This window comes from Carcharodon carcharias, chromosome 5 (genome assembly GCF_017639515.1).
Source record: "Carcharodon carcharias isolate sCarCar2 chromosome 5, sCarCar2.pri, whole genome shotgun sequence".
NCBI lineage: Eukaryota > Metazoa > Chordata > Chondrichthyes > Lamniformes > Lamnidae > Carcharodon > Carcharodon carcharias.
In genome coordinates, this window is record NC_054471.1 from 25,537,039 (window position 1) to 25,549,162 (window position 12,124).

Sequence of the window (12,124 nt, forward strand, 5' to 3'; positions counted from 1 at the left end):
CCTTCCCTCACTGTCCAACTCCCCCCACCTACCCTTCCCTCACTGTCCATCCCCCCCCCACCCCCTTCCCTCACTGTCCAACTCCCCCCCCACCCCCCCTTCCCTCTCTGTCCAATTCCCCCTCCACCCCCCCCTTCCCTCACTGACCAACTCCGCCCCCTTCCCCAACATGCCAAATACCCCCACCCACCTTCCCCCACATTCCAATTGCCCCCCACCCACCTTCCCCCACATTCCAACTCCCCCCACCCCCCTTCCCCCACATTCCAATTTCCCCCCACCCCCTTCCCCCACATTCCAACTCCCCCCACCCACCTTCTGCCACATTCCAACTCCCCCCACCCTCCTTCCCCCACATTCCAACTCCCCCCACCCACCTTCTGCCACATTCCAACTCCCCCCACCCTCCTTCCCCCACATTCCAACTCCCCCCACCCTCCTTCCCCCACATTCCAACTCCCCCCACCCCCTTTCCCCCACAGACATCAGGGAACAAGCTCATTGATCTTCCAAGATCCTGTCCAGCAGAGACTCAATGGGCCAAATGGCCCCATCTCTACTAACTATTCTATGAATCATTTTCATACCTTACTTTATGTTTTACCTTCCCTTTCCTTTCTTTACCTTTCTGGGCAACACTTCCCTTTGCCTTGTTTCTGCTCGTTGTTCTGTTCCCTTTAGCAATGTGACACTAGAATGTTAATTCCTTCCTCCTTCAGTTCTACCTTTTACTCTGGAATTGAAACCCTCCTTGCCACCCTCCCCTTCCCCCAGCCCATTTCTACCCTGCTAGATGATCCAAGTGTAAATTCCCCAGGGGAACATTTTTAAATATCAGAGAAGCCTGAGGCCTGAGCACTTCCCTTTCAACATTATCCATGTTCACAGTGTCGATTAAAAATCCTTCATTAGCCCCCACTGTATTGCCAATTGAAGACATGGATCTTTTGCCTTACATGTAATATATCTGGTGATTTACTTTCACAAGGTCAGTGCATCGAGGGAAGGCCAGTGTTATCCACCCATAATAAACTGTGTGGCAGGCCCCCATTGAATCATCTGTCTATGGAATGACACTTTAACTCAGTGATTTTCCCTGCATTATTCTGCCCCACTTAAGAGACAAATGTTGATCATTCTTTGTTTGAAGATGTTCCCCCTGACAATTATCCCTTTCCAATTTTAGCTTGTGATGTCTGTCTGCCTGCCACATTCTGCTGGCCCGCCCCCATTTTTTGGTTTACCTTGATGTAGTGTTCTGAAGGAGCCTAATCTGTACTGTTTTCTACCTGGTAGACTAAGATTCCCCTCCCAGTCTACATAGAATAATAAGTGAAATAAATAAGAGATACCATTCAGTACTGAGGGTGTGCCATACTGTCGGAGTGGCCCACATTTTGGAGGAGCTGTTAACTCGAGACTCTGTACATAGTGATATCGCATTAATACTTATCCTAGCAAGGAGCAATGTAATTGGGCGTGAGAGGACAGATGGTCTTTTCTGACACTCCCACCTGAGCCTCACTCAGACTAGTGCATATGTGGAACTGCCAGCAAGTGCAATTCCTTCTGAGCTCACTTATCCTTTTAAAAAGCAAAGTGTTGGCCAGAAAGGAAACTGGATCGATATCTCTTTAAGGAAAAGAGCTGGGCCAGAGACAGATTATTGGAGCTGAAAGATGTGCATGCGGTTTCAGGGAATATAGAATTTCTGGGGAGATGAGTCCATTATCAGGAGAGTCATAATATGGACTGTGGGAGGTGGGAGGTGCAGGTCTTGTAGTCCTGGACAAGTAATCCATCAGCTGAGACTTCAACTCTCACTGTTGCAAATTGAGATTTAATAAATATTTGTGGTACCAGGAAAAGAAATGACCAAACTGCTGGATTTTGTTGCTAAATCCTAATGGCTTTCAGGGTAAGGAAAGCTGTTCTCCTTATCCATCTGCCCCTACTCCCACCCTCTCTGGCTGGCTTGTCATTGTCTCAGGGACGGCCAATAAATATTGTCCAGTGTTACTCACGTCCCAAGGACAGCATTATTTAAAAAATGCCTTTTTCTCATTCCGAGTATTCTCACATTGTGTCCTTCTGCCATCGAAATAGAGAAGGATGGCTGCTTGCCTGTCCATGTGGAATGTGGGGAGAGGACAGGGAAACAAATTACAGCAAAGTTGTACTGGTGCAATCGGTGAACCCCAAGCTGTGTAAATTTATTAACCCTCCCTTCTTTTGTTCTGTTTCAGGATTCTGATTCTCCAAGACACTCGACAGCCTCCAACAGCTCCAACCTGAGCAGCCCACCCAGCCCCATCTCGCCCCACAAACCACAGTCACTCTTGCTAGAAAACACCGAGCGTGTCAGCTGGGAAACATGAGACTTCTCCATTCTGAAAGCAATTCCAACAAATCAGCCCTTTACTCCTGTCTTGCTGCACCCAGTCCTACTCTGCTCTCCAATCTGTGCCAGACTCTTGCTGCAGATCTATCAAAAAGACACAGGAACATTGTGGATTTAGGGACAAGGCCTGATCTTGTAAATTTCACACACACATATATCGACACATCACGTGGGAGCTTTTCCCTGCTGACTGCTTTACGTTTTTCTCTCTCTTGTAAAAAGAGGAAAAGCAATTTTTTTTTCCTCTCAGAGTGACGTTAGCTGCTCTTTAGGGTTGTTGTGGGTGTAGCTTACTCTGTTTTATTTTTTTAAAAAATGGGATCTTGGTTAAGTTGTGTAACTGATGTTTAAGGTGTTGTTTCTCATTGCAGCTCTCTAGCCAGGTACAATCTCAAAGAATAAACAGGATCGGGGTCAGGGGGGAGGGAGGGTTGGAATGCAGCCTTGACTTTGTATCATTGCTTCAATCTCTTCCAAGAAATCAAGTGCCAGCAGGCATTTCTTTCTCTGTACTAGTGTGATCAGGCTTCTTTCAATTATTATTTTATTTTGCAATAATGATATGTGTACATCTGCAAACAAATCACCAAACCTTATTTTGCTAAAAGAAAAACACACAAAAAAATTCTTTTGTGATATAGAATATATATAAAGTATATATATATAAAGTTGTGTATAGTTTTACTTGTTGAAACAGCGACTGAAGGAAAGGTTACTTTGTGTGTGGTGTCACAGTCCCTGCTGGTAGTTTCTTATATATAGTTCTTCAGTGTAGTACCCAAAACACAGCAAAAATTTAAAGTTTTAAAAAAAAACACACAGAAGAGGTGGAAGCAGCAACTTTGAAGCTGAGACGAAAAATACTTATAGCCACTGTACTGCAGTAAATAAAGTACAATCTGTAGGTGGAAAATGATTTTATGTTGCATGTTGCAAAATTAAAAACAAAGACTGCACTAGTTTAAGGCTCTGCTCAGTTCAGGGGAGATCTGTTGATCCTGTTTGAATAAAGAATGTCCCTTTCTGTAGTCATTCGAAGGCAGTATTTGATTAAACACCCAAATATCAGAGCAACATTATATATATATTTTTTGTACACCATACACAGCTGACTTATGGTGGGAAGGGGGAATTAACTGCCCTGCCACCTCCTTGTGTCTGCTTTGCCGCATCCTTCCCAGATATTTATGTATTGTTACGCTCAACAGAAAACCCTGGAGTCAGACAGCCTGGGACACTGAATGCTTTAATGGTTATTTTGCTTTGTCAGTAAATAATTCTTACATTCTCTTTGTTTATTCAAAGCCCGTGGGTTCTTGTTTTCCATCAGCTTTTCCATACTTTCTGTAACAGGGAAGAGATATAAAGTTTATTGAGGAGGCTTGAGTATGTTAAAGGACGTTTGACCCGCAGCCAGGAGTGCAGAAACATTTTGACAAGCAGCAAGCATTTCGACGCTGGTCAGTGGACTGGCAGAGGCAGGGGCAACCCTTTGAGTTCTTATGTTTGGGGTGGGTGGAGGGAGGGGAAGAAAAAAATCATTAAAAGAAATACTTCCCTGCTCGAGATGACTGGGTAAAACAAGAAGCCCAGAGTACTCTCACTCCTACACTCAGTCAAACTCCTGGACATCTGGATACAGTAAAAGTGGTTTTCATTTTAAATGAAATATTTCAGATGAGTTTGGCATTGGATTTGAATATGCTTCTTCCCGACGGCCGTCAGGGTCTTGATGACAGAAAAGTGTGTGGGTGGGAAAGGTGGCCACAATCTTTCCTACTCGAGTTAAGATATGAACAGATAAGAGGAGAAACCTGGGAGCTGTCAAACTCTGACTGTGAATTGTAAACATCATTGTGTGGAGAACTGTGAGCAGGAAGGATATGTTTACTAGTGTTGGTGTTCAATGGGTCTGACCTACCTTTGACTATGGCAATTTCATATCATTTATTTTCAAGAGTTTTTAGGGTTTTCCCCCCTTTTGTAAGATTATTGTACAGTTTTGCATGTCTTAGATGTAATCAGTTTTTTTTAATTTTCTTTTGGTTTAGGTTAAAGGCTGACTTCAGTAAATTAATTGCTTGGCTTTATCACTCCTTTTGCCCTTAATGTTTTTAGGGGTTAATTTGTAAGAGAAACTATTGCTGATTGTAGATTCTTTTGCACAAAAATATTTAAGGTGGCCAGTCTGACTATTAAAGACCAGCCACCATGATTTTATGTTGGTGACACACACTAAATATTAACCAAGACTTTGATGTATTTCAATAAAACAGGGAACTGTTACAAATTTGATTGCTTTTGCATTGTTATTGCTTTTAGGGTAAGCTGTGAAATCAGAGTCAGGTATCTCAATGCTCTGGTTTCTTTTGCTTGGGGGTTAGACAATGGAAATCTCGGTTTTAATAAATGAGAATTGAGATCAGTTTGATATAATTTCAAAATGTCCTTCGTCTCCTGAAGGTAACTGGCTCCTGCTGGCCTGACACCACATTCTTTCACTTCCATCCAGGCTAAGTGAAGTTTAGGATAAGGATGTGGAGGGAAACTGTGCATTTATATTCTCCCTAGGGATGTTTTTGTGTGTAGTCCAGTCTGTCTGCTCAATCCCATTGAGTCAAGAAACCCAGAGGATGACTTTGACTGTATCTTTAAGAGATTCACCTGTTTATCTGATGGTTCTTTACACTGTATTTTTGCATGTCTTGTTTTTTGGCCTCCCTTTGAGGATAGTAAATCAGATTCAGTTGACGGTGAACATCCCTTTGCTGTTCAAGTGTAGCTGTGATTTGTAAAAGAAAGAACTTGTATTTCTATCACACCTTTCACTGGATATCCTGAAGCACTTCTGAAACATTGTTCTAGTGTAAGAAGCATGGCAGGTAATTGCACACAGCCAGTTCCCATAAACTACAATGAGATTCAAAACAGATGATTTAGTCATTAGTGAGGTTGATTGAGGGATAAATACTGATAGAAGAAATAAAGCAGGTGATGATGTGGTAACACCAAGCTTGGTAACTGGTAAAAACTCAAGATTACGAAAGGAAAGATGATTAGTGTTACCATACAGAAGAGCAGTAACGAGCTCAAAAAGGTGCCTGTGTTGTAGGAGACTTCAAATAACATGCAACAGTGATTGAAGAGGTGGGTCAAGCCTTAAGACAGTAGGTGGTGATGTTGTTATTGCAAATATACAATGTCATTGAGCAATAATTTAAGTTACTGTAACATGGGAGACGACAGGCAATAAGCTGAAGATGGACCTAATGTCCCTTTTTGAGTGGGGTAATTCACTGAAGGTTTGGATCTAGCCCAGGCTGATGGGATGAGAAGCTTCTTTCTGTGCTGCCTTGAAATCAGTTTGAGGGGGTGGGGTCTCAAGTACAAGTCTTCAGTACAAAGTTGTCTTTTGGTAGTTAATGGTAATCTCATTATTAATACCGAGCAGGACTGTTAGCAGGCGGAAGGGGAAGACAAGTTAATGCAACAACTCTTCCAGAGGCATCTTTATGATATACCAGAAGCAAACTGTCAAAAATTATTGGGCAAAACTTGAAATTGGAAATATTTAGTCACAGTTAAGATTGTCTCAATAATGCCCCTTTTTCTCTTTCCAGCTTGTGTTTCTCCAGCATTTTTGGCTCAGATAGAAGAACTTAATATATAGCCCCTTGAGTCTGCTTCACCATTATGATCTCAACCTATTTTTGTCCCTTTCATGTTCAAAAATCTATGGATCGGTCTTCAATATATTCAGTGACTGAGCATGTACAACACCCTCTAGCATAGAGATAGAAGAAATTTCTCCTCCTCTCATTCCTTATTGGTCAACTCCTTACCCTAGACACTGATCCCGAATTCATTGCTGCAGCTGCCCTCTGGAGTATCTCATTGAAACAAACTCCATAGAGAATACTGACCATTTAATTTAGATAAGGAGCTGGACGTCAGTGTAGGCAGGGTAATTGTTAGGAGAATGTAGGAGGAGCAACTTCTGTAGGAAATTTTAGGACTCCAGATGGGTGAGGCAGGTTTGAACAAGCTCAGAGAACGTGGATGCTGATGGATCTTGGAGACCTAACACCACCAAGAACAAACTTTTTAAAAAGTAACAAAAACAAACACTTTTCCTGGACACCGAGATGAATTACCTGGGCCCAGATCACCAGTAGCACACAGTTCTGTTGTCCAGGAGCACTTGTTTTGATTGGAATGCTAAAATATTGGGGGTCACAATATGAACCATCAAAAAAAATCACTACTGTACAGTAATCAACCAAGTGATCACAAACGTGATTTCTTTAATTGAATCATCATGACAGGTATACAAAAAGAAACTGGTCGCAGATCATTTCTAAAGTAATTCAATCATTCATTATTTCCTCACTAATTCACTTTAATATGGTACAAATTCAAATTATTTTTAATTAATCAGTACAGTAAAATCTCTCAAATATCCCCTCCTTAGGGGGAAGTAGAAACTTTTCCCAAATATAATTCCTTTTTTGCCACTAAAGAACACGCCTGGTTACTCCAATCCTGTGTTCAGTGGAACCCACAATTCCTTTAAACAGGAAGTGAGACTTTTAAAAAAAGAAACACAGTAAGGTGGTTAGTTCATAGGCATCTTCCACTCCCCGTGCCTCCCTTCACCTCTCTCCAGTCTCTGATCTTCCTACAGCCAGGCCATTCCATGTTACGGGCTGGTGCCTCCTTGCTTAGCCTTCCTGCTCCAGTACTTATTGTAGGCCTCCTCAAACAAGTGCTTGCAGGGGATCTGTGCATTGAGCTTGCTGCAGATAAGGAATGAACCAGCCATCTTGCGGTGGAGGGAATAGGTCTCCTCTGGAGGAGGGACTAGTCTATGTTGCAGCATGATGGGGATCAGACTGTGGATCCTCTTGGTGGTGCTCTGATGTCCAAAGTCAAAGGGCACTGTTGAGGAAAAGGCCTCGCCAAGGATCATCACTGCATCAATATGGGCATTTTGCATAACCTTGAATAGAAAAGATGAACATTTCAATCAGAAGTTTTATAGCCTCATCAATCTTAACCATCTGGTTAATTGTTAAATGTACAATTGCATGTACAAGTCTCCAGTATATATCCATCACAGAATCATTACAGCACAGGAGATGCCACTCGGTACATTGTCTGTTCTAGCTCTCCATAGGAGCAATTTACCTAGTGCCATTCCCCCACCTTCTCCCTGTAATAATGCACATTCTTCCTTTCAGATGAGAATCCAATTCCCTCTTGAATGCCTCAATTGAACCTGCCTCCACCACTCTCTCAAATCTGTGCCCTTGGGAACATTTACTCCCTATCCACTCCATCCAGACCCCTCATGATTTTGAATACCTCTATCAGATGATCTCTCAACCTCGAGTTCAAACTATTTTCTCTGTGAGACAATTTTATGCTTCCATCTTTCATGAAAGACTATAAAATTTTTTCCTGCTAGCCAGGTTGAGCTGACTGGTCTGTAACTTGCCCAGTTTCCATGAATAAAGTTAAGTACTACCACTGGTCACACTCCAGTCCCCAACACCCATCCTCAAACCTCAGCAAATACCTCTCTCAACATCTTCAGGAATGTGGCTTCCATCACATCAACCTGTCACTTCATCTTCTTTTGATTTTACTTTAAGTCGTTGAGAGTCTAAATTCAGTTCAAGAGAAAGCAAGATCAACAGCTCACCCTTCCTCTCTCTCACTGAATTCCCTTTTCAGATGTTCTTACTGCCATTCTTTTCATCATTATCCCTCAGCTTAAGCTCGCCCTGCACTGTGATGTATTTTGTTGTCTGCCCTGGGTATAACCAAGGACAGTGATAAAGAGTGGGAACTGATTACTCCCCTCCATAGCACCCTCACCTAAGGAGGACAGACCCATGGGGGCAGATGGTATAATTCAGTGTAAAGCTTCCCCACTTATAACAGCAGCCATTATTAGTCATGTGTGAACATCAATGGACAGGCCCACAGCACTTTGACACTATTAAAATGCCGCTCTTACCTTCGTTTCATAGCCAGTGAGAAACTTCATATCAATCGATTTTCTCAGCACCTGTGCTCTGTCTCCATTGGCTGCAGAGCGCACAATCTGTTGCATTACAATAAACTGGATTTTACACACAGGACAAGAATCATAGTGATTTATACACAGACTCAGCCCGACAGTGGTATAACTGAACTGAACTAGCCATGCAAATACTGTGGCTACAAGAGCAGGTCTGAGGCTAGGAATCCTACAATGTGTAACCCACCTCCTGACTCCCCAAAGCCTGTCCACCATCTACAAGGCACAAGTCAAGAATGTCATGGAATACTCCCCACTTGGCCCTGGATGAGTGCAGCTCCAACAAAATTCAAGAAGCTGGACACCGTCCAGGGTAAAGCAGCCCCTTGATTGGCACCCCATAGAACTATAGAGAAGAGACAGCACAAAAAGAGACCATTCAGCCCATCATGTCAATGGCGGCTGAAAAAAAAAACTAGCTGCTAATTTTAATCCCACTTTCCAGCAGCTGGTCCGTGGCCCTGCAGGTTACAGCGCTTCAGGTGCAGATCCAGGTACCTTTTAAATGAGTTGAGTGTTTCAGCCTCAACTACCGATTTAGGCAGTGAATTTCAGATGCCCACTACCCTCTGGGTGAAAAGGTTTTTCCTAATATTTCCTCTAATCCATCTATAAATCACCTTAAACCAGTGCCCCCTGGTAGGGAAAATAAGCCTTTCCTGTCTATCTAGGCCCCTCAATTTTGTCGACCTCAATCAAGACCCCCCTCAGGCTCCTCTGTTCTAAGAGAAACAACCCCAGCCTATCCAATATCTCCTCATAGCTGCAATTTTCCTGCCCTGGCAACATTCATGTAAATCTCTTCTAGACTCTCTCCAGAGCAATTAATTCCTGTAATGTGACCAGAACTGTACACAAAATTCCAGCTGTGGCCTAACCAGCATTTTATACAGTTCCATCATTACATCCCTGCTTTTATATTCTAGACCTCATCCAATAAAGGAAAGCATTCCGTAGGCTTCCTTTACCCCATCCACCACCTTAAACATTCACTCCCTCCACCTCCGACGCACAGTAGCAGCAGCGTGCACCATCTACAAAATGCACTACAGCAACTCGCCAAGGCTCCTTCGATAGCACCTTCCAAACACACGACCACTACCATCTAGAAGGACCAGGGCAGCAGATAGATGGGAACACCACCACCTGGAAGTTCCCCTCCAAGTCACTCACCATCCTGACTTGGAAATATATCACTGTTCCTTCACTGTCACTGGGTCAAAATCCTGGAACTACCTCCCTAACAGCACTGTGGGTGTACCTACACCACATGGACTGCAACGGTTCAAGAAGGCAGCTCACCACCACCTTCTCAAGGGCAACTAGGGATGGGCAATAAATGCTGGCCCAGCCAGTGATGCCCACTATGCATAAAAAAAATTGCAAAATGTGTCTTGTCAGTGGATTGTACACAGAGTGGATACAATAACATTAACATGAGGGGCAATACATTAAATGCTTCTCTGCTCTTATCACCTGCAATAAATATCTGGGCTGATTTCTGTCGATGATCTTTAAGAAAAAGCATATTTCAAAATCTCGCTCTTACCTCAATGTAAGTGTCAGTAAAATCTTCATCAAACCCTCTTGTGGCTCCAAAGTCCAGTAAGGCTACCTGAAAGTGTAAGAGAAAAATATTACCAGAGAGTTTCTCTGCAATGGTTTCAGGACCTAACTGACTGACAATGCTTCAGGGCAAAAAGAGCAACAAATTTATTCCTCTTCCACCCTCACGGACTCCAACTCCATCTCACCTGGACTCTCCCACTGTATCCTCTCCAGCTCCTACTCAGTTCTCCAGTCTGCCTCCTCTCTCCCGCCAACCTCTCCCATCCACCCCTGTACCTAACTGCTCCGTTAGGGGGCCACAGTGAGTGACAAACTTCAGCAGAGTGAGCAACGATGCTCATGTGTCCAGTGCGGGTTCGTTTGCAATGCCCTGCACCAACCCGAGAGTAAGTGGATCAGAGCATACTGCCCCAGAGAAATGATACCCACCTTGCCAGTGTGCGGATTGTAGAAGAAATTGGACCAATTTGGGTCAGTCTGCATGAAACGGAATTCAAAGAGTTCTTGCAGACAGAGTCTCAGGATGTTCTCACTGATCTGGAACACAGAGAAGGGGGTGAGAAAAGCAGTTACACACAAATAGAGTCAACAGGCACAAGCAGGTATTTCCCCACTATTTATAGCGGCAACACCTCATGGGGTCAACATTCATTCCAGAGAACGTAATTTGGCCAACACTACTGCTGTTCTGAGGGAGTGCTGCAGTCTTTCAGGTTAAAAAAAAAACTTCCATTTATACAAAATAAAGCACTTCACAACAATTAAGTACTTTTGAAGCACAGTCACTGTTGCAACAAACCATTTGAACAAGATGCAATGTGATAATGGCCAGAAGAGTCTGTTTTGTGATGGTGATTGAGGGATAAATGTTGGCCACGACACTGGGGAGAGAGAATTCCCTCATTCTTTATCGAAATTGTGTCGTGGAATATTTTCGTTCAATATAGGGCTGGATATCGCCTCAAATCTGCACCTCTTAACTTGCAGCACTCCCTCAGTGTTACACAGAAAGCAGCCCTGGAATACGCGATCACTGCTCTGGACTCGGCATGATCCCACAACCTTCCTGGCTGACAGGTGAGTGTGTTACCATTGAGCCACAGTGACGCATAGTAAAGCTCCTTGAAATGTTTGAAAGCTGTGATAGGTGCTGTATAAAGGCAAATCTTCTCCTTCCCACCCATTTATCTACAATATTTTCTTTCAGAATGAACAGTGGAGTGAAACCACCTCCCAAACCACCCACCATGAAGAGTGAATCCTGCCTGTGCCACTCACCATGAAGAGTGAATCCTACCTGTCCCACTCACCATGAAGAGTGAATCCTGCCTGTGCCACTCAGCATGAAGAGTGAATCCTGCCTGTGCCACTCAGCATGAAGAGTGAATCCTGCTCCATGCTGAGACTCTCAGAAACCTTTCCTCCCCATAGGCCTGGGAATGGAAGGAACTCACATTGCAGACCCCATTCTTCTCGCCCCTTCCCTTCACAACCCCACTTTCACCATCCTCTGCACCTCGCTCCTCTCCCACTCCTGCACTGAGTCTCAGCCTAACTAATCTGAAACGGGATTTGAACCTACAGCCACATGTCTCAGAGGCAAGAGTTTTAGCCATTGAGACACAGTTGACCCCACTAACAGCACGCGAGGTTCCCCAGGCTCCCAGGATTACTTGGTTTCTGGTCTCTTGGTTCAGTTCCTCTGCTTTGTCTAGTGGGAAGCCGGGCACCAGCTCTGTGGTGAGGATGTGCTTGCTGCTCAGATGGTCGATAACACGCGGCACATAGAAGAAAGCATCGTCCTTCACCAGCTCCCTGCGGGGGGAATGAGAGAGAACGGGTTAATGTCAGACCCCCGGGGCCCCAAAAAACTCCACATCCCAAGAGGATGGCAGAGCCAACAATAACACAAGGAGAGAACAGCACCATCCTGACTTGGAAATATATCGCCGTTCCTTCACTGTCGCTGGGTCAAAATCCTGGAACTCCCTCCCTAACAGCACTGTGGGTGTACCTACACCACATGGGCTGCAGCGGTTCAAGAAGGCAGCTCACCACCACCTTCTAAA

At 44.0% G+C, this 12,124-nt stretch overlaps 2 protein-coding genes across 6 annotated transcripts in view; one reads left to right on the forward strand and one right to left on the reverse strand.

Moving 5' to 3' along the window:
* LOC121277667 (serine/threonine-protein kinase MRCK alpha-like) overlaps positions 1-4,691 on the forward strand; it is a 715,733-nt gene extending 711,042 nt beyond the window's left edge. The window contains exon 37 of the mRNA XM_041187269.1: positions 2,247-4,691. Within this exon, the coding sequence (XP_041043203.1) occupies positions 2,247-2,378 (132 nt within the window). The 3' untranslated portion in view covers positions 2,379-4,691. The remainder of the gene's footprint in view (positions 1-2,246) is intronic.
* A 1,994-nt stretch (positions 4,692-6,685) lies between these two features.
* Positions 6,686-12,124, reverse strand: part of coq8aa (coenzyme Q8A, genome duplicate a) — a 74,528-nt gene continuing 69,089 nt past the window's right edge. For all 5 annotated transcript variants that reach the window (XM_041188760.1, XM_041188759.1, XM_041188761.1 and 2 more), the window contains 5 exons: positions 11,729-11,870; positions 10,485-10,592; positions 10,036-10,101; positions 8,424-8,510; positions 6,686-7,400 (listed from right to left, as the gene is read on the reverse strand). In XM_041188760.1, coding sequence (XP_041044694.1) covers positions 7,101-7,400; positions 8,424-8,510; positions 10,036-10,101; positions 10,485-10,592; positions 11,729-11,870 — 703 coding nt within the window. In that variant the 3' untranslated portion in view covers positions 6,686-7,100. The remainder of the gene's footprint in view (positions 7,401-8,423; positions 8,511-10,035; positions 10,102-10,484; positions 10,593-11,728; positions 11,871-12,124) is intronic.